This window comes from Silurus meridionalis, chromosome 14 (genome assembly GCF_014805685.1).
Source record: "Silurus meridionalis isolate SWU-2019-XX chromosome 14, ASM1480568v1, whole genome shotgun sequence".
Taxonomy (NCBI): domain Eukaryota; kingdom Metazoa; phylum Chordata; class Actinopteri; order Siluriformes; family Siluridae; genus Silurus; species Silurus meridionalis.
Window position 1 is genome coordinate 22,516,629 of NC_060897.1, and position 21,910 is coordinate 22,538,538.

The 21,910-nt window shown below is 40.8% G+C and overlaps 1 protein-coding gene across 1 annotated transcript; it reads left to right on the top strand.

Annotated features, from left to right (window-relative positions):
- Window positions 1–57: 57 nt before the first annotated feature.
- c14h16orf72 (chromosome 14 C16orf72 homolog) lies at window positions 58–3,121 on the top strand. The gene is made up of 4 exons (XM_046865689.1): window positions 58–442; window positions 2,056–2,136; window positions 2,247–2,513; window positions 2,817–3,121. Exons 1-4 carry the CDS (start codon window positions 244–246, stop codon window positions 3,059–3,061), a joined length of 792 nt encoding a protein of 263 aa, XP_046721645.1. The 5' UTR covers window positions 58–243; the 3' UTR covers window positions 3,062–3,121.
- The last annotated feature ends 18,789 nt before the right edge of the window (window positions 3,122–21,910 follow it).

Here is a 21,910-nt window from a genome sequence, read left to right on the forward strand (position 1 = left end):
CAGGTTGTCGGGTTCGTTTCTGTGGGCGGGTTTTTCTTTTGTGACAAAGTGAGCGGAGAGTGTATTAAGTTGTTCAGTAGGAGAGCAGTCAGCGACGGTACCGAGCCGCTAGCAGCTCTCTCCTAATGGGAAAGCATTTCAAAAATTATTAATTCAGAATAATCATAACAACAAATCTCACGCGTTTTACATCAGACACCTGAGTGTCAAATAAACTGTATTGTGGACCTTCTGAGTGTTTTCATGATGGAGGACCGGAAGGAAGAGAACGACGCAGAGATTCAAGAACACGGACCCGAACACTGGTTTTCGAACTGGGAGAGGCAGTGCCTCGCGGAGGCCGATCACACGGAACCGAGGGAAGAGGAGGTCGACGAGAGCCCAGAAAAACTCTGGCACATGTTTCAAAACTCGGCGACGGCCGTGGCGCAGCTTTATAAAGGTCCGCGGCGACTTTTCTAGCAATTCTTTGCTAGCATCTTTTTTTTTTTTTTTTTAAATGCCCACCCATTTTACGGCGAGTTCCGGGTCACGTGATTGTTGCGTTGGCCAACCAGAACGAGGCTGATTCTTCGTGATTGGCTGATGCTTCATTTGTCCGCTGAGGACTAGCCGATTATGGAGGGGGGGCGGGATTTCTGTGTGTATACGGGTGGGAAAACAACATTCTATTAGTCAGCTGTTAGCGTTTAAGTATATATAACGTTAGCTAGCATGAGTTAGCTAGTGGGTAATTTATTTACTAAATAATGTAAACTTTAAAATAAAAATAACAAACTAACAACAAAACTGCGCTTTGATTTGAAATGTGTCAGATTTCCGTTGTTATTACTACTGTATTACACTTGCCTTGTTCTGACTAGCGGAGCGTGGAGCTTTTGTGCGTATAATTAATTATTTTCATATCGATCAAAATATTAAGTCTATTAATCTTGTCTGGATTTCAGACCATCCCTGAAGCTGATTTTAGTGCTGAACGTGAAATGTGGGTGATTAGCTTGTTAGCTAGCGTGGTGTGTGTGAGATATGGAGCTGATCATGAGTCAGTTGGTTGGTCAGTGTAATTTATTTTAAATAATACTAAAGAAGTGATCAAACTTAGAATTACTTAAAAAAAAACATTGTATTGTGTTTATCCTACTGCAGGTTACAGGAGGGACAATAACAGTAGTAATAATAATAATAATAATAATTAATAATAATAAACGATTAGCTTATTCCCGGTGCCCAGAGTGTCGGGGGCATATGACGTCACATAATTAGCATATTTATGAAATCGCTGTGCTTATTTGCATTGCAGGAGAACGTGTTCTCTGAGGACACGTGACTCCATGTTGCTTAATTCTCACATCCTTTCTTTGTATCTGCAGCGTCTTTGTTGTTGTTTCGATAGTAACAGTGTTCTCATGTGGACACAATACGTTTATAATTAAGCATAAGGAAGAAGTCTCCAGTTTCAGTGCTGTGTAACAATAGGAGGGCATGCAGAGTGCAGTGGGGTAGGGTGATTGGTTACCGGGAACGGAGGTAATAAATGACTGGTTATTGGGATTAGAAATGATCGGTTATCGGGAACAGTGATGATCGGTGATTGGTTATCGGGAACAGTGATGGTCGGTGATTGGTTATCGGGAAGAGTGATGATTGGTGATTGGTTATCTGGAACAGTGATGATCGGTGATTGGTTATCGGGAACAGTGCTGATCAGTGATTGGTTATCGGGAACAGTGATGATTGGTGATTGGTTATCTGGAACAGTGATGATTGGTGATTGGTTATCGGGAACAGTGATGATCGGTGATTGGTTATCGGGAAGAGTGATGATCGGTGATTGGTTATCGGGAACAGTGATGATCGGTGATTGGTTATCGGGAACAGTGCTGATCGGTGATTGGTTATCGGGAACAGTGGCAATCAACCTGCCAGAGTTTGGTGCATCAACCCCTATCAGTGTGTTTTTAGAAAGTAACCTGTATGTTATTTGTTATCAGAAAGCGTGTGAGATGTGAACCATGTTCTGCACCTCTCACATTTCTTTCTTTCTATTTATTTTAGATCGAGTTTGTCATCAACAAGGACTGTCCCTGTGGGTGCCGTTTCAGAACGCAGCAACAGCCGTCACCAACCTTTACAAAGGTATCACACGTTCATTTCCTTCACTCCATTTCATTGAACAAACAATGTGTAGTCGTGGAGATCTCCGGTCTGATCCGAGTTACGAGCTCCTCACTGGATATTTTGAACAGAAAGCGTTGATGCACATCAGCGGAGCTACGAGCTCGGGATTCAGATGGGCCAGCAGAGACGCAACAAGGAAGTCTTGGCCTGGGTGAAGAAGCGCAGGAGGAACATTCGGAGGGAGGATCTTATCAGCTTCCTGTGTGGCAAAGCTCCTCCTCCGAGGGTCTCCAGAGCCACACCCAGAATCCCGCCCAACCGGCCGCCTTCGTCCGACCCGGTGTCCTCTGTCGAGACGGACCTGCAGCCTTTTCGCGAAGCCATTGCACTGCACGGTAAGCGTTTTAGTTCTCCTACAACACAGAGAAATGTCATATATGGTGGTAGTTTTATCCGTTTATAGTTACATTTAGGATTGGGACCTTTTTCTAAACTTTATAGCAGCGATAAATGGTTTTGGGGAATAAAATAGAGCACTGACACTGAAGACGCCATCCTTACGTTATGTCAATCACCCCCTCTCTTGCCCCGGCTCTCCTTTCTGGACCAATCAGAATCCAGAACTCCTGAGCATGAAAACTCTGGTGTTGAATTCTACAATCCCACAAAAAAGGTGTGTTGTGTGTGTTTTGTCGCAGGACTGAGTGGTGCGATGGCCAGCATCAGTGTCCGCTCGGGGACTCCGGGTTCGCCCACACACGTGAGCGGCGGCTCTAACCCGGGCCGCAGGAGAAACGGCCTCCACGACGTTGACTTGAACACTTTTATAGCAGAGGAGATGGCACTGCACCTGGAGAACGCCGGCGGCAGGAAGCGCACCAGCGCCCAGTGCGGCGACGTCATCACGGACTCGCCGACCCACAAACGCAACCGGATGATCTGAGCTCCACACATGTACGCACACATGTACACGCTGCTCGATAATAAAGCCACTCAATCCTCAGTATGTTTCTGTTCCAGTTTAAAAGGAAGCCATCGAACGCGTAGTACCTCAACGCTCACATTATTTCACCATGCCATGTGATGATTAAAAATAAAACAGAGCAGCCTTAAAAGGGACACGCCGCCCAACTCAGTGCCGATCAGGTAGTTTTTCCACACGTCACACACGTTTTACAGATAAAAAAAAAACCCTTCACAAAGACTGATAGCTGCAGAACCGATCGTCCTGGGGGCAGAACCAAACCTGATCCAACTCCTCCCCAAACCCTTAACCCAGACACACTTTGACATCTTTGTCTCTGCCCTGCAAGGAGGAGCTTTCTCAGGTCTGGCTCCACCCCCTAGACTTTTTTTTTGAGTCTGTAGTGTAAAAAAAAAAAAAACCTGCTGCTTTTCCTTTTTTTTTTTTTTTTTTAAACAAACCAACAAGAAAAGACAATATGGTGGCTTAGAAAATGTCGGATATTTCCGGGTGCCGTTATCAGCCTGATGCTGCCATGATCACAACTAGCGAACGACATTGACTGTGCGTTTATATAAATATATAACAGTATTGCCACTTTATCCGCACGGAACTTTCCGAAGTTTTGACTTTTTTTTTTTTTTTTTTTTTTTTTTGCAGTTATTCTTTACAAAAGCCACGTTTAATATATATTTAAGAAATATAAATATATACATAGTCTTCGTGTCACTTTTCATCAGCATCTTGATTTTTATTTTTTTGGAGAAAATTCCAGTCCGCTATGACTTTTTTCCTTTTTTTTTTTTTTTTTTTTTTTTTGAGTGTACGAAGAGCAATATTTAAATTCAAAGCTGCTTCTTTTTCAAATCCAATTTGTTTTGCAATAAAAATAAAAACTCGAGCTCGTCTTTCATTGTTCGTACATCTTTGGGATTTTTCTTTCTTTTTATGTGCAAAGAAGAAATAACGGGTCAGTGGCAAAAAAAAAAAATATCTTGTTTAAGAGGAAATTGCTGACAGACTTTTGAAAGTGTCTTTTAAAACTTAAAGCTAAGAAATTAAAAACAAAAAACTTAAAATTCACAGCAAAATATTAAAAAAAGTCATTGCTAAAAACATTTCTGCTGTTAGTGATTAAATGAAATTTCTTTTAAGATTGTTATTGACTTTGGGTTTTAGAGAAAATAAAACTGATTTGTTTGTTTAAGAAAAGAAAAGCACCGAGCTAGAGTTATATTGGTGTTTTAAACCAAAAAAACCTTCTGATTCGCCCCCAAATAAACCACACGACCTTCATATCTTTCAGATCATCCTCAGATGTTACCAAACACTACGTGTCCCCCGAGTTACCTCCCACCCACTAACGCGCTATTTCCGTTTTTCCATAAAAAAAAGGTTGTCCTTGTAAATGACTTTGAGTCGTATGTACAAAAATAAAACCCCGTAATGTTTACAGCATTCTGTTCCAGAAATGTTCGTAAATTATTTGCCGAAATAAAATGGAAAAAAAATGTCCTAAATTTCATCGTTGTCATCGTGGTGTTTCATTTCTAAACTTTTATTTTCCCCACCAGGTTCGGCTCGATGACTGGAAAGGTCATGAATGTTTCCTATTTTATAACTGAGAATGTTTTTTGGACAAATTTTGTATAGTGGAAGTAAAAAATTTTTTTGTTGTTTTGGAGGAAAATCAAAGTTAGGAAACTTTATTTCCACAGGTAAATTGTTGGGCTGCAGTTGCTCACAGTAAATAAAAAAAAAAGAATTTTTTTTTTTTTTTTACATTTTAAATAAAATACATATATATTAAGTATATGTACAATCTATATTGCTGGCATTATAAAAAAAATATTTTTAAATGTTAGCTGTTATATTGTTGATTTGTAATGCCACACACACACACACACACACACACACACACACACACACACACACACACACACACACACCAATACATTAGAGTATCATTAAAAAGTTGATTTTTGTTATTCAATACAAAAGTGAAACTGGTATATTATATAGATTTTTTTATTTTGGATAATTTTGGCTAATGAGAACCCAAAATTTAGTATCTCAGGACATTAGAATATAATAAGACCAATAAAAAACAAAACAACAAACAACCCAATTTAACACAAATGTTGGCTAATGAAAAGAATAAACACGTACAGAACTCAAGACTCTGCCCTTTGCATGAATTTCTGCAGCGCGGAGGCGATCGGTCTGTGACGCTGCTGATGTGTTATGGAAGCCCAGGTTGCTCTGATAGCAGCCTTCAGCTCTTCTACATTGTTGGGTCTGGTGTCTCAGATCTTTACAATACCCCACAGAGAATCGGGCGAGTTTGCTGGCTAAACAAGCACATTGAGACCATGGTTCTTAAACCAGGTATTGGTGCTTCTGGCAGTGTGGGCAGGTGCCAAATCCTGTTAGAAAAATAAAATCAACATCTCCATAAAGCTGGTCAGCAGAGGGAAGCATGAAGTAGAAGGCCTGATAAAACACAGTGGACCAACACCAGCAGATCACACGACTCCTCAAACCACCACTGACTGTGCGAACTTTACACTGGACCTCAAGCAGCTTGGATTCTGTGCCTCTTCTCTCTTCTTCTTCCAGACTCTGGGGCCTTGATTTCCACATGAAATGCTAAATTTTCTTTCCTTTCATCTGAAAAGACGACTTTGACCCACTGAGCAACAGTCCAGTCCTTTTTGTCCTTTGTCCAGGTAAGACACCACTGATATTGTCTCTGGTTCAGGAGCAGCTCGACATGAGGAACCAGTCAGTTGTAGCCCATGGAGACGTCTGTGTGTGGAGGCTCCTGAAGCACTAACTCCAGCTGCAGTCCACTTTTTGTGAATCTCCCCAAATTCTTGAATTCCCAGAGCATCTTTAGCGATGACCTGCTGTGTCTCAGTCTCCATGTGCAGAGTGTCAATTCAGCAGTCTTCCCCCATGACTGTGGAACCTGAACCAGACTGAGACACCGTTTAAAAGCTCAGGAACCTCTGCAGGTGTTTGGAGTTAATAAGCTGATTAGTGTGAGACACCCTTTTTAAAAATTGTTTAAGCCGTAAATCATCCCACACACTTTAAACACACACAAAAAACATTAGCAAGAATATATCGAGATGAATTTTGTGTACATTCGTAAAAAATACAATTCACTGTATCACATTTATAGTGAGAACATGTACTGTACGGTATACGGTTCTGCAGTAGCGAAGCCTATGAATAGTTTATCTGCTTGTTTATTGGTTGTGTCATATGACGTCAGAAAAGAGGCTGTTAAACATTTTTAATGATATTTTGGTCAACAGAAGAGGCTCAAAGATAATATATTTACTATTTCCAGGTGATCTCAAAGGTGGTCATTGGGTTTTTTCCACTCTAACCTTTATAAAGCGTAGTTTCATGGAGCTTGCTAATGCACAGGAGCATCGTAATGCCGAAAAAAGGTTTGGGAATTTTATTTCCTATGGAAATTCTAACACTATTGTGCACTAAGACAATCTGTCTTATTACGTTACGAAAGGGCAGGATGGCCAGGGGGGTGCACATACTTGTGGGCATATTATTCGAATGAAAGAAATCGGTAATTTGCACATCTTTTGGAAGGAAAAGGATCATGCGTTTGTGAGGAAGTTTAACAAAAAAATATATGAAAGATGAGGTTTACAGGATCAGATCTCTCACTGCATGATTTATGGAACTGTATAATGAGTGCACTAGTTAGTGCACTAAGTACAGAAGTGTAGATTTGAGATTTTTATTGTGGGGCGCTGCAGTACCGCAGTCCGCCGCTTGATGACAGTGTTGTTTCACTAATCAGACCAGGCATGAGCGCAGCTCTAATTATCGAGTGCCTTTAAAAAATATACTTCACATGAACGATTTTTCTTCCCTCAAAATTAAGGCATTGTTTATTACACACACTAAATATTAAAATATGATTTATAAGTGCTTTATTTTATGAATATAAAAAATAATTTTCCTGCAATGGAAATGATCTTTCTTATACCACAGCACACCATTTACCCATCAAAGATTTTTTTCCTTATAAAGAAATTAGTTTTTCATATGTAAAAATTGTTCCATATTATGTTGTTAAACATCTGGGAAACTGGTCGAATAAAGCCTGTGACGAAGCTATAAGTGATTTGAAACCTTCGGGACAAAAGGAGTTAATGCTGGTGATGAAGACGAGTGTTTAATTAGTCCATTATCCAGCAGAACACAGAATCAAGAACACAGAGGAAAACAAAAACACACAAATGAAACACATGAAGACCCTGATAGACACAAGCACTGAGGGGTCACTCAATTAGGACCTGCTCTGGATAACAGCGTGCTTAAACCTGGTCCGATCAGATCAACTTCTTCAAACCCACTTCTGCTAACTTTTTTGGTTTAAGCAGTGCAAGAAGGGGGCCAAGCACTCGGACTGTGCAGAAATCCAACCAGAGCTGTAATTTCAGGTGATTCAGGACTAAATCATGTTTTCCCTTGTGGTTTTCATGCAGGAAATGAGTGAGTTTCAGTTAAGCCGCATTTTGTTTTTCCATAGTCGTGACCTGATTCGTCAAGGGTGCAAACAGATTTGTCAAGGCGACCGGCAAAGCTCGGATCGTTACGTCTGCGCAGTGCTAATTATAGAGCAGAGTGAACTCTATTCCAGTCTGGTGATGAAGACGAGCCTCATTCTCCTTTTTCTCCTCATCGCAGGTTTTTCTCTCGGTCAACAGTTCCCTTCCCTTTTATCCTGTAGTATTTTTTTTTCGGAAAAAAATGGCAGAAGCGAAACGAAGCAGGGCGACGTACAGGAGTCTGCTTTCAGAGCCGGAAATAAAACGCTGAGGTTTTTTAATAAGGCCCGGAGGGAACGAGGTGCTTCTAGATCTTTCTGTAGGTGGCAGCGGTGCTCTAGCGTACAGCGGTGCTGATCGCTACGCACATATATATATATATACGTGTGAAAGTGTGTGAGATGGTTTCTTGCGAGGCCAGACTGTACTGTTTGAATACAGAACATCATGTATGGCGTCTAATGCGTTTGTTTTTCCGCTCGCTAATCACACAGCAGGGGATATTCAGACGTTAGAATAAGATGCCAGACATCAAGGTAGAGCACTGAAATTTGGTGGAAATGTTTATCTAAGTGTAGCATTTGTGATGAAATCATAGTGGTGGTGGGATCAAGCTCCAGAATTGGTGTACAGCTTTTCAAAAGAAACAAGAAAACTGAGGTCTTGGTCCAGGGGGTGCTGTTGAATCCTGCATTTTGATCGGATTGAGAATGTTTAAAAAAAAAAAAAGGGCTGCCGTGTAATGCCGATTCTGGCCAAGATTTGCTCGTCTAAGACAAATAAAAAAAAAATCATAAAAGATTCCTACAATCCGAGGCTAAAATCTCTAGTCTTTAAAATGAGAACCAATAAGAGTGCTGAACCTGATGATGCGATTAGAGCGACAACTTCAAACCACGGGGAAAACGTGGAAACATGTTAGGTGGACAGAACAGCAAGAAGAGAAATGTAAGCGTTTGTATGAGGTCATAAACAAAAAACAAACGCTACAGATTCTTTCCGTTTGCTACCTTAGCGAGAGAACGCGGGTCCGAATGTTGTTGAGCGTTTTCCTCCAACAATACACCCTGAAGTGTTTTATTCCTGCCGTATTCAAGGTAGAACACAAAGCGGTAGTGTTTATAACGGGGTCAAAACTTTCAGTCCGACAGCTGCGTCGCAGGAGGAAGCGGCAGCGTTACAGATCGGCCTGCCGCCAAATAAATATCAAATATTTATGAAAAAAGACCTTGGAAAATCTCCCAAGAGGCGATTGGCGAGAGTACATCTGGCATGAGAGTACTGTAAGTAAAAAATCAGGTTGCACTTGTTAAACGCCTTCAGAAAGCAAATCTAGTGTTTGATTCGATATTTGGTCCGATTGCTGAAATCGGCGTGTTGTGAATGTTTAAGTGACACATCCTCAAGGCCAAACGTCCAAATGCTCACTTCTACAGAATCAGATCCAATCTAATGGCATTAATGAAGGTGATTGGTGTTAAAGGAAACCATCAGGCTGCTTTACTGAGGGATTGAATTTACCAAAGACTGAGAAACACTTCAAATCACCAACTACCACGGAGAACCCTGTTTTTTTTTCTTACTTTATAATATCTCTCTTTCTTTCTTTTTTCAGTCTTACTTTATGTCTTCTAGTCTCTCTTTGTCTTTTACTTATGCTATCTCTCTCTCTTAGTTTCTTTCTATCTTACGTTATTTCTCTCTCTCAGTCTCTGTCATTCGTTATCTGTTTATTTTTCTCGGTCTCAATTTGCCTTTTATCTCTCTCTCTCTCTCTCTCTCTCTCTCTCTCTCTTTTTGTCTTTCAATTTTAATTTCTTAAGTACTTTAATTGGAACTGATTAACTCACCATGTCACTAAAGCATGGAAGCCAAAAAAGACAGAAATATAAAATAACAACAACAAAAACACTTGAAATAATACAATAAAATAGGAAGAGTGTTAAAATTCTAAGGTATCAGTCCAGAACATGTAGGACATTAAGTATGTAATGTATATAAATGAAAAAAATGTACAGTAGAAAGTGTGTTAAACGTCTAATTGTCCAGTGAGATGTGATCTCTCTCTCTCTCTCTCTCTCTCTCTCTCTCTCTCTCTCTCTCTCTCTCATGACTACTTGCTTTTCTTCTTTCTCAGAACAGGCCACAGTGGCTTCGTCACATGACCCATTTTCAGTGACCTCTTTCCCTAGACACGTTTCTGAATAATTGGTTTTCCGGTGTGAAGTGCGAATCGTAAATGAAAAGTGGATGTGATGAAGCCGGAGCACGAGTGGCTGATTTGTCAGGTTTTATCCAGATCTACATTGAAATGTGTGATTTTGTTGAGCTTTTTTCCCATTTGCTCTGTTTTCGGGTCACTTTGCCATGATGGAGCACGAGTTAACAATAGAAGTGTACAATGTTAAAAAAGGAAAACCCAAAAAAACAGCCTGTGTATCCGAAAACATCCGCAGAAAGTCCATATCAAATCTACACCGAAGTGAATATATCCGATATATATTTATCCAAATCAGTTTACATGCTAGTATTGCTAATAATTAAGTAAACCTAATGAGTAGAAGTTAGCGTTACTCAGAATCTATGCTAGCTTTAAACCGGGGGTCCCCACACTACGCCCCGTGGGCTGAACACTGCCCCCACCCCACCCCCACATTTGAAACGGGTCTCCAATGCCAGAGACATACTTTGAAAATTCCACTTTAAATATGTTACACACATTTCATATCTGTATTTGACATTAAAGGTTGACTTTCTAACTAAAATGTCTCTTAGTTATTAATAGAGGTTGATAGTTTATTGCTAAAACTGTCAGCTATCAGCAAAAATCCATACTGATAGTTTTTCCGGCTCCCGGTCCGCTGTCATTATGAGAGCGGCCTCTAGAGGGGAATCACTGATGAAACGTGCTGTTTGTTTTTACATTTTAGACTGCGCGCTGCACAGAGAGCGCTATATTTAGTATTTACAATTGATCAATTACATAATTATATTTATTATTGAATACATTCAATAATTCAAGAGCAAATTCAAGAGCAAAAAAGAGAGTTAGCATAAAATCATCCAGATCAAAACATGCTAACTGCTCTTCACTACTAGTTTCTCATCCAGCAGCCTTTCCTGTTTTAAATTTAGTCACGTTCGTGTCATCGTGAACACGGTGAAGACGAACAGGACTAACATTTCCCAAACAAAGACAGGGAGCGCGGTGTCACACTGTTTCACAACGCCTCTGGGACACGAGCGAGCGTGTGCGCGAGATGGAATAGAGCGCCATCTGGCCGGGGCGTTTCCCTCTGCCAACAGTGTACTGTACATCACTACAGTACACAAGAGGATGAAAAGACGGAAAGCGAGTGTCACTCTGATAAACACGTTTTTCCTTTTAGCCACTGAGTTGAATCAGGTGAATGAGAGCAAAAAGCTCTCAAACGCTCTCGACAGCAGCCATCATCGAATCTGTAGCAGATGTTCAAATCTATAAAGACGTGTTGGGAAGAGTTCATCGAGCAGCTCCTCGTAGATCAGGATAACTAATAAGCGCTAACCACGGCTAATAACACACTGATGCTACTACAGGCACTTGGCAATAGTGTGTAGCTTCACTGAAAAAACATGAGCTAGAGTATCTGGCCAGCTCCATGAAGATCTGCTTTTGAACACCTGTGGGATAAACGTGAACCCTGATGGCACCCCAGGACTCCTCGAATGGAGACTAGTGTGGAGTGGGACATTTGAAAAAGAAACCTTATGGGTGTCCACAAACACCTTAAGTGTCCACAAACATTAAAGCATTTTTTTACGTTTTACATGCATGTAACCATAAATAAATTAAAATAAATTCTTATCAGGGACACAGCAGTTTTTCTCAGGAAAAGAATCTTCTTAGAATAATATTTTCCTTAAACACGCCACAGCAGAGTTTCATTCTTCATTACTGGGCTGGATATATTTTGTGGAAGTTCTAATGAACGTGCGTGAGGCAGAACGTCTTCTCTGCGTCTCACTCAGCCGCTGTAAACTCGTGCGTGTGTATGTTCGGCTCTCGGAGGCATCTCGGGCAGCGAGCCGTTTAATTAGCACGGGACGAGGTTTCTGAAAAAGAAGACGTCTGGAGGCAATCAGGCCTCGCTGTGTTGCTGTGATGACTCTTTTACCCCGAGCACATCTGCCAATCAGAGTATCGATCCCTCACTCGGGCACTCCTGAAGACGAACCCGGCATGCAGTCAGAGAGAAAGAGAGAGAGAGAGAGAGAGAGAGAGAGAGAGAGAGAGAGAGAGAGAGAGAGAGAGAGAGAGAGAGAGAGAGAGAGAGAGAAGGGGTAGAGAAAGAGGAGACAGATTTTGGGAGAAAGGGAGAGACAGAAAAGAATGAATAGAGTGATGGAGGAGTAAGGATTGAGTGGAGGGAGGATAGAAGAAAAATGAAAGGAAGAGAGAAGCTACAAATAAAAGAGAGGAGAGTGATAGAGGAGAATAAAAGGAGAGAGAAAAGATGAGAGTAATGAGGGAGAATGACAGGAAAAGAAAGAGAGAAAGAAGGAGAACAAAAGGAAGAGAGGAAGACAGGATAGAAGGATAGAGGAGAACGAGAGGAAGAGAGAGGGATAGATGAGAGTGACAGGTAGAGAACGAAAGGGAGAGAGGAATAATTGGTGGAGTGATTTTTTTTTATGAATTATGGGCTATGATGCGGAAGTGGACTGACACGATTGTGTGTGTGTGTGTGTGTGTGTGTGTGTGAGAGAGATTTAAAATTCTCCCTGCATTCTGGCCGAGTGTGTTCTGCTTCGTTGGCGGTTTTGAGGCCAGCGCTTAATGGCTGCACTGCCTAAGAAACAACTTCCTCCTTTTCTTCTGCTTAAGTTCAGATTCATCATTAAAGGGGTATGCAAACATTCCTCATACATAATCCACTGTATCTAAAGTGTGTGTGTGTAAATTTATACCGGAGAAGACTTCTTAAACCGATAAAAGAAGAGAAAACAAGCACAAAACAGTCGAACGGACGATGAAGGAGGTGTCAGAAGAGCAGATAATAGGAGTGTCAGAAGGACAAAAATTGGAAGTATCAAAAGGGCAGATGACGGAAGTGTCAGACGGGGAACCAGTTAATTAGCTTCATCAAGCATCTACGTAGCTTCTATAGAGAGAAAGGTTTATTAAGAGTTCAGAGTGATTTTTGAATGATTCCAGAACATCACGGATCTTATATCGCCTGTTAGTCTATATTTTCACTACACACCCACTTCAGCTACAGATTTATGTGCAGCCAAAAGGGAAAAAAATCCCAAAATGCTGAACTGTGCAGATTTTGTGCATGCACACACACACACACACACACACATGGTAATCAATAAGCGTTTTATATAATCAAGCTGCTGTTAAAGCCAGCTGTGCACCTGAAAAACCATTTCGTTAACATGCTACACAAAAAAGAGGGAGGAAAACCCGGATTAAACTCTGTGCCATGATACTAAACCCTTGAGCTCAAACCAGGTGCTGATCATTCAGTGTAACTTTAAATGGATAAAAAATAAACATGTTCTTTCATTTTAATTAAACACAATGTCATTTTCAGCTCATTGCTGTTCATGGGGATCGTTTATAGGATCTCTTGTGTATTGACTGTCTGAGATGTTAAAATTCTAATGGCAGATGCAAGTGTAGGGGCAGATAATGGAAGTCAAAGGGCAGAGGGTGAAATACTAAGAACAGAGTTCTAAGGACAGATTTTGGAAGCCTAAAGGTATTTCTTAAACTTCTAATAGCAGTTCCTTAAAATCTAAAGGCAGATGATGATGGAAGTCTAAAGGTTAACAATGGAATTCTAAAGGAAGACCATGAAAATGTAAGGGCAGACGTTGGAAGTCTGAGAAAAGAAGTATCAAAGCAGATGTTGCAAGTCTGAGAAAGAAGTATCAAAGCAGATGTTGGAAGTCTAAGGGCAGGAAAAGGAAGTCTAAGGGCAGATGATTGAATTGTCAGGGCAGATGTTTGAAGTCTAAGAGTAGATGATGGAAGTGTTAGGGCAGAAGTTTGAAGTTCAAGGTCTAAGGGCAGATAATGGAAGTGTCGGGGCAGAAGTTTGAGGCCCAAGGGCAGATAATGGAAGTGTCAGGGCAGAAGATCGAGGTCTAAGGGCAGGTAATGGAAGTGACAGGGCAGAAGTTCGAGGTCTAAGGGCAGATAATGGAAGTGTCAGGGCAGAAGTTCGAGGTCTAAGGGCAGATAATGGAAGTGTCAGGGCAGAAGTTCGAGGTCTAAGGGCATATAATGAAAGCGTCAGGGCAGACGGTCAAGGTCTAAGGGCAGATGTTCGAGGTCTAAGGGCAGATGATGGCATTCTAAGGGCAGATGTGCAATTTTCTAGGGCAAATAATGGAGGACTAACGGCACATAATAGAAGTCTAAGGGCAGATTTTGGAAGGTTAAGGGCAGTTGTTTAAAATCCAAGGGCAGATGTAGGAAGTCTAAGGGCAGATGATGGAATTGTCAGGGCAGTCTCTGTCATTGATTATTTTCCTGCAGCAGCACAGCACAGTGATTGGGAGAGAACACAGGGCACACTCAGGACCTTAGAACAAATCTAAAGCGGCTGAAATAAAAGCCACTTTATATGTTTCCCATAACAGAAAGCTGAATGTTTTTATTATTTAATGTGACGATACTTTATTCATCACAGAGAAAACTACTCTGGGAGGGAAATAAATCATACGGCCTTCATGGCGATAAACAAAACTGAGCAGAGAAGAGAATCCTTGCCGAAGCTCTTTTCATCTTTCAGAAAGAAAATGAGGTCGAGGCTTCGCGTGTGTCGCGGCTTCACGCTGCTTTTTCGTTTCTACTTTCTGCTGCTCCAGAGTCTTTAAAAAACCTCTCAGTTTGGCCCACACAATTACTGAGAAAACGATTTATAATTTTTTTCCTCTTGCTGTTTTAATGACCATCGTTTGCATTTGGTTATACTGACGTTGTTAGAGGAGGAATTCTTGTTTGGGTCTTTTGGATGAGATTTGTTATAGTTTATTTTTCAGTTATAAGATGATGTTTGCAATGAAACTAGCCACTGCTGAGAAAGCGGTAGCTCAGTGGTTACTAAGTGGAACTATTCGGGGAGGTGGAGCGCTTAGTAGACAAGGCTTTGAACTTTTGATCTGAAGGTCTTGAGTTCAAATCCCAGCTACACCAAGTTACCACTCCTTGGTCCCTGAGCAAAGTACTTAAATCCCATTTCTATTTACTTGTAGGAACGAGATAAATGTAAGTCACTCAGGATAAGTCAATCTGCCAAATGCCCCAGTACTGACAAACTGCCACTGTACTGACAAACTGCCACTGTTGTAATAATATTAATTATAATAATGCCCTGATGCCTTTGTGAAAGGGAATGATGAATCCAAGCCCATGATTAGTTGGAAACAAGCAAAAGAAAACTCGAGCATTCTCCAGTCATTAATTCCGAACCCCCTGTTCATTCTCTTTTTTCCCCTTTCTACAATCTATTAGTGTACTTTATTTGACATTTTGCCCCTCATCACACATACTTGCTGCAGAATTGGCTCAGAGTCGATTCATTTCATTTTAATTGAGTCATTTCAAAGTCATTAGAGACGCACTTATCATCATTCTTTCCAACCCCTTGCATGTTTCTCACCGTTTCCATTGCAGCCAGTGCAGATTTGCCCTTCATCCCCTCTCCATGTGCCCCAGACTCGTCCAGGTTTAATAACCACGCTCCCATTAATCGCAGTGCCTGTGTTTCCTCGCCACTTCTTGCCGTCGAGGTTTGGGATAAGTGATCCTAACTGAAACCGACGGCGTCTGATGATGAACCTGAGCTGGAGATGAGAGATCCGACATCAGCTGGAAGGGCGTTTGGTCGCGCAGCATGACGTCGTGGGCGTGAATGTAAATGCTGTGAAATTGTTCGCTTGGCCTCGAGGAGATCTGCGTACACATCTCTAATATGCTCGCTAATACCGTAGACAGCTGAGCAAATTGGAAATCTGCTTGTTTCTGGGTTCAGGGAGTTTTTTTTGTAGAAAAAGAATGAGGCACTAAACCTGACCATTAACCGGTACTGATCCTGATAGCGTGCGATGCTAATCGACTTACAAATAGTGTATGAAACTTAGCTAAATCCATCTGAGTGTGTGTCATGATGAACTCTCAATTATAAAAGAAAATCAATCCAAACATCAATGCAAATAAAGCGTATTAACCCTACAACACAAGTTTCAGCACTAGCAATAAACAATAGCTAGGTGGACAAATGTCTACACATTGAAGCTGAGGGATTCAAAATAAATGTTCGGGACCTTCTGATGGTGATTAACTGCTACTGATCATCGGCGGCGAGGAATTCAGTTGCGGCTCTGAGTGTGGAAAATTGTAAGTAATAACCAATAATCACCAATCACCAATAACCACGGTAATAATACCAGCATGAGCTTGCTAGCATTATAAAGAGCGACAGCGTTAGCGTTTGCCCATGTTCGCTTTTTATGGCCTTTATACAAATCAAATGTTCCTTGAAAGCCTTGGTTAGTTAATACAGAACAGGTTTTTGACTCCCAGGACTCGCCTCCGACTCTGCAGTGGTGTGATGAGTCATATTCACGTAGCAGCAGTGGTGTTTAGAGAACATGCTTAAGAAACAGTTTGGTAAGGAGAAATCAATCGACATAAAATATTGATCACAAATTATCTCACATTCTTAATAAAAAAAGTATAGCGCCTCTATTAAAAATTATATATAAATAAATTGTTTTATTGTAACAGAGGAAATATGTAAAAAAAAACCGAGGCATCACGATACGAATCGCTGGATCATATTATACCGAATGCTTATGTGTCCCCCAAGAGTGGACTTTAGGTCCATTGTTTATTTCTCCATAAATGTGGAAAGTGATTACAGCCTTCCTGGTGGTGTTTTCTGACCAAATCTCGGTCCACAATCTGCACTTATCAGATACTACAGATGCAATGAATGAAGATAATGATGCACCCCTTTGAGATAGCGTTGTCGTGTTAACGTGCTATTTCTAAGCACTGTCGCAACAGTGTTCATTTTTAGTAAATAATTAAATAAAAATGCTTGTGATGATCTTGTAGCATTTAATTACTCAGAGCGGCTGTGTTTCTCTCTTTCTCTCTCTTCTTTATTCAGAGCCAGAATTAGCGCCGTGGGTAACCGAACGGCGTGCAGAACCCCGTTATCAATTAGTTGTGAGTGTGTGTTAATTGCTTATCGCGGCATGTGGACACTTGGAGGCTGTTATTGCGTGTCACATTAGCGCGGCCTGTTAATTGAAGGTTGTAAGATTGTGTGTCGGCTATTACACCAGACACATGGCTTTTTTTTTTTTTTAACAAACGATGCCGCTTTCTTGGTTGAAGCAGCAACAGAAGACTTTCTTAAAAACGTTACGTAACAGAGGCTGTCGTTTCCGCAGCACGAATATATAACAGCCAAAGTCATGTTTCCTTGGCGATTGACTGAGAGTAAAACTCATCTCCCATTGTGAGCCCCTGGCCTTCCACAGAACAGCGTTACATCTGCAACATGTAAACGAACAGGCCTCCGGTTTACTCGGGATTTAATTTTTTCTCAACTATTGAACTATCTAATCTACTTAAATTGATTAGACGTGTTTGATCTTCCCAGACAGCTTAGACATGGTGTGTCTCATCTATCAAGAGTGATTAGACATGGCATGCACAGTCTGCTTTGAGTAATTATTCATTGCATGTGTCATCTTTCCAAGATCTGTCCGATCTAGAAAAGGATGACTGGCCAAGGTTGTTGCTTTTACCCAGAATGATCGGACTTGTCATGTCTCATCTAAGCAGAACAACTTGGAATGAGGTGTTGCATATACATACTCAGAGATCTGTCCAATCTGCTCAGAGTGATTGTGTACAGAATGTCTCCAAAAGGCCTGTCCAATCTGCAGAGACTGTATGAACATACAGTGCTCTCTTTACAAAGGGTGATTGGACATGGGGTGTGTGTTATGTAATGTGCCATTGGTTTAATTTGCTTGACGTATACAACGTTCAGTATGGGTCAATGGATCAGAAGAAAAGTGTGACTACTGGAAAACAGGAAAGTATCAGGCCAAGAAGGGAACAATCAGCACAAAGTCTTTGTTTCCATTTCAGTTTGATTTGTATTATAACAACAATGTCAACTTTCTCATACGTTCACATACACAAACGTATATGGGGGAACAGTATTTTGTTCTCAAACAAAATACTGCATTAACTAACTTGAATACACAAAAAAAAGTGAGGAGATTTACTTCTTATTTAATCTAAAGAACAAAGTTGTGAATTCTTGCTTTCAGTTGTAAATAAATAATTTTTCCCTTCAAAAATAATTCAACAGTCTTTTTTAAAATAAATGAAAGACTCAAGATTCGACACCTCAAGGGCCCATCTGCATCTAGGTTTCTCTTGCCTGCTCGATATTGGATCATAAAATTGAATGTTGACAGGCTAGACAGTTACCTACAGCTGGTCTCTTCAAGCTTTGCAGATGTTAGGATGCAGGTGAGTGGGTTGCTGTCCGTTATTAAAGTGAACTCCCCTTCATATAGGTAGTCACTGAACATGGCTGTGACTGCCCACTTGAGCACTAGGAAGTCCAATTTGTGTGCGGGATATTTAGTTCTCTTTTAGTTAATCGCTTATTCGCAACGCCAAGCACTCTCATTTGTCCCTCTTGAACTTGATAAAGAACTAATGTGAGCTTTTATATAATGGTATTGAACGCTTGCTGGAATTCTTGGGTCCATCGATCTCCAAATTGCTCTTTTGGGATTCTGATACGCTACACTTTTCTTCAGGGTGTGCTTTTTGGTTTTCTGCAAAAGTAGACAACCCACAGTAAGGTTGTTAAGAGGCCTTGAGAAATCTTGGACAAACCTCCTGTAGTACCCTGCAAACCCAAGAAAAGATTTGAGTTATTTGAGGTTTTTGGGCCTTGGCCATATCTTAAGGGCTTCGATCTTAGCCAGATCAGTCTGGACCCCATTCTGGGACACCGTATGGCCCAGGTATTAAATTATAAGAATTTGCATTGTTTTGAGAAAAAGCTTCAACCCGTATTCTTTCATTCACCCCAGAACTTGCAGAAGTCGGGTTTAATGACCCTCTAATGACTTAGAGAAGCCTACAAGGTCATCAATCAAGACTAATACTTCTCTCCTGTTAAGATCTCACATGCACCGCTCCATCAGGCTATTGAAATGTACTGTGCACGTTTGTGACCCCCTGTGGCGTTCGGTTGAATTGATTGAACCCCAGAGGACAAACAAATGCTGTTATCAGCCTCTTCCATCTCAATCTGATAGAAGCCTGATTTTTAGTCCAGGACTGAAAACCATTTGGAGCCAGATAGAACTGAAAAGGCTTCTTTTGAAATTTGAGTCAATGCAGAGGCGTACATCATTGTTTTTCTGTTTTTAACACTACTATTGGAGAGGCAAGAGGAGATTCCGATTCTCTGATGATGCCTGCGTCAAGGAGTTCTTTGAGGTGCCTTTTTACTTCATCAGTATCCTGGGGATGGATAGGCCTAGCCCTCTGCTCAAAAGGCATGTTATCACTGAGGCTGATGTGGTCTTTTACTTTATCAGTGTGGCCATGATCCAAGTTGTGCAGTGTAAATACATCTGGCATGGAGTTCACTAGAACTGTTATCCTCCTCTTCTGTTTACATGATAGAGGGAAGTCGGCGAAATCAGGAAGGACCGTAGCTTGCAATTTTTGTCGCTAGGCGACCATCGTAAAAACAATACTACGCGGGACGATTGTTTTTAGTCTCCTATTCCTTGGTCTTCCATGCTCTTTTCTACTGACTTCATTGGAATTAGGTCTCCTCGGGTTGTTTTTTAGATAAGGGGATCTTGCAGGTTGATTTCTCTGTGCACTTGGGGCAGCAACTTAAACTTTAAGCAACACCATCTGTTTTCTTAACTCTTCTAATTCAACAACTTTTTTAGTCGCTGCTTTAAGAGCTGTGATTTGACTTTGGAGGTCAGTAATTTCTTTATGACACTGACCTCTGACATGCCAGAACATTGTATCTTTCTTTTCTGTGCGTTCTGCTCTGCATTGCCAGGGGCTAGTGCTTCCACAGCATCATCTTCAAATGTGCCATAGGAATAAACAGACTGCTGGTGTGCCGGCGTTCGCAGTTTAGGGGAACTGATGGAAGCTTGCCCATACACAAATTCTCTCTCATTCTCTCTCCTTTGATGTTTGCTTATCCTCAGCTGTACTGGTGAGTACTGCTAATTCAGAAAAGGGAGGCGGGTCACAGCAATTCCAGCAGGATTAGTTCAGCAGACAACGGTCCCGTTCACTCTGGGAAATTCCCCCTCGCCTAATGGTAGCACTAAGAATTACATGCCACCTGTGGAGGTTTTTTTACCGGAGTTCTGCAAAGTGTCTATAAACATGGCTGATAATTCTTCCCCATCTTCCACCGACCCATAGATAGATTATAACAGCTTAAGGCACTCTGTTGATAGGGCTAACAGGTTGAAGATGATGGTACCACCTTCTCTCAGAATGAGAGGTAAGTACAATTCAAGGCTCTTCTCTGTTCTGGCACCGAGGTGGTGGAATGAACTTCCCCTAGATGTCCGTACAGCAGAGTCCCTGATTATCTTTAAGCGACGACTGAAGACCTACCTCTTCCTAAAATACCTACATTAGCACTTTCCAAGTTTGTAGAATTCGAGTTATAGTTATATTGAGTTTGTATTCTTGTGCACCAGTGTAGATTTATTCGTTACTAGAGATTTAAAGCACGTTTGTACGTCGCTCTGGATAAGGGCGTCTGCTAAATGCCGCAAATGTAAATGGAAATGTAAATGTTCACATGCTGGTGGTAACATGATATCCTGAATCTTACGTGTCGATCGTTCAACAGGTAGTCGACACATTATCCAGCCAGGTACCAAAATCAGGCTCATTACCTGGGCGGGGACTCCTTCCAGAGAAGGCTTTGCATTAGTGGGGCTTATTATAGCTAAAGGCAGCTGAGGTTCGAGGTTGCACATGGTGGAATCGTATGAAAATTCTATTACTGCATTACGATAAAACTCAGAGCATGAATCATCAATTAGTAAAGTGAATCATATAGAACCAACGCTCCAGAGGTTTGTTTCTAGAACGTTATCTAATTCAGATAATGTGATACCACGAACAAATCACAGCATTCTCCACACTCGTTCCACAACAGCCATTTCTGTCTAATTCACTGTATGTGCTTATCAAAAATAAAATAATTCTATTACATAGTACTGTATTATACCTTTTATACTATTATACCTGATCAGATGAACAATCTGAACTTATATCTTCAATGTAAAGAATAAGGATTAGAATTCTTGCTTTCAGTTGCAAAGAAATCACTTTTCCCTTTAGAAGAAAATCCTCAACAGTTTGTCCGAGATGAATGAAACAATCAAAATTCGACAAACGATTCAATTAATCAGCAGTTCAACAGTTCTTTGAATTCGGTCTTTCGATTCATGAACTCAAATGTAAATTAATCAGAATTTACGAATTCAAAGAACTGTTGATTTTTTTTGTTTTTATAATAGTTCAAGTTTAAAGTTCAACTAGAAAACAGAGAAAATAAGCAGATCTCAATGAATTTGAGTCCTGTTCAAAAGAGAAAGAGAGAATCCTCTTACCAGTTTGATGGCTCAAAAACACAGTTCAGCAAACAGCACGGGTCTTTGGGTGGCTCGCCTTATACAAATCACCCCTCGTGAGTCCGGCATGAATCGGGAGATCTTGTCACAGAAGATCTCAGCCTCACAAAAAAAACACAAGGCATAACAATAATTCATCTTCCATTCAAATACTTTCATCAACAACTTTCAACTTCATCAATTTCAGATAACACCTGAACTCAACACTTCAATACTACTTACAAACCATGTAGCTGAATTAAAGTAGAGTTTCACTACAGTAAAATGTCCTTTTTAACTTTCACTTGAGAAAAAGTTTTTGCCTTTAAATGTACTTACGTATCAAAAGTACTAGGATTTATCATGGCTATTATGTTCCTATGATCATTTTTGTTGAGACTCGTTGCTTAATAATCTCAGTTTATGTAAAAAGACTCTGTTAACAGAATGATATTAATGACTCAAACACTGATTATCATTAAAGTGATCACGAGCCCCAAACCACCTTTTCAACTACTTAAAT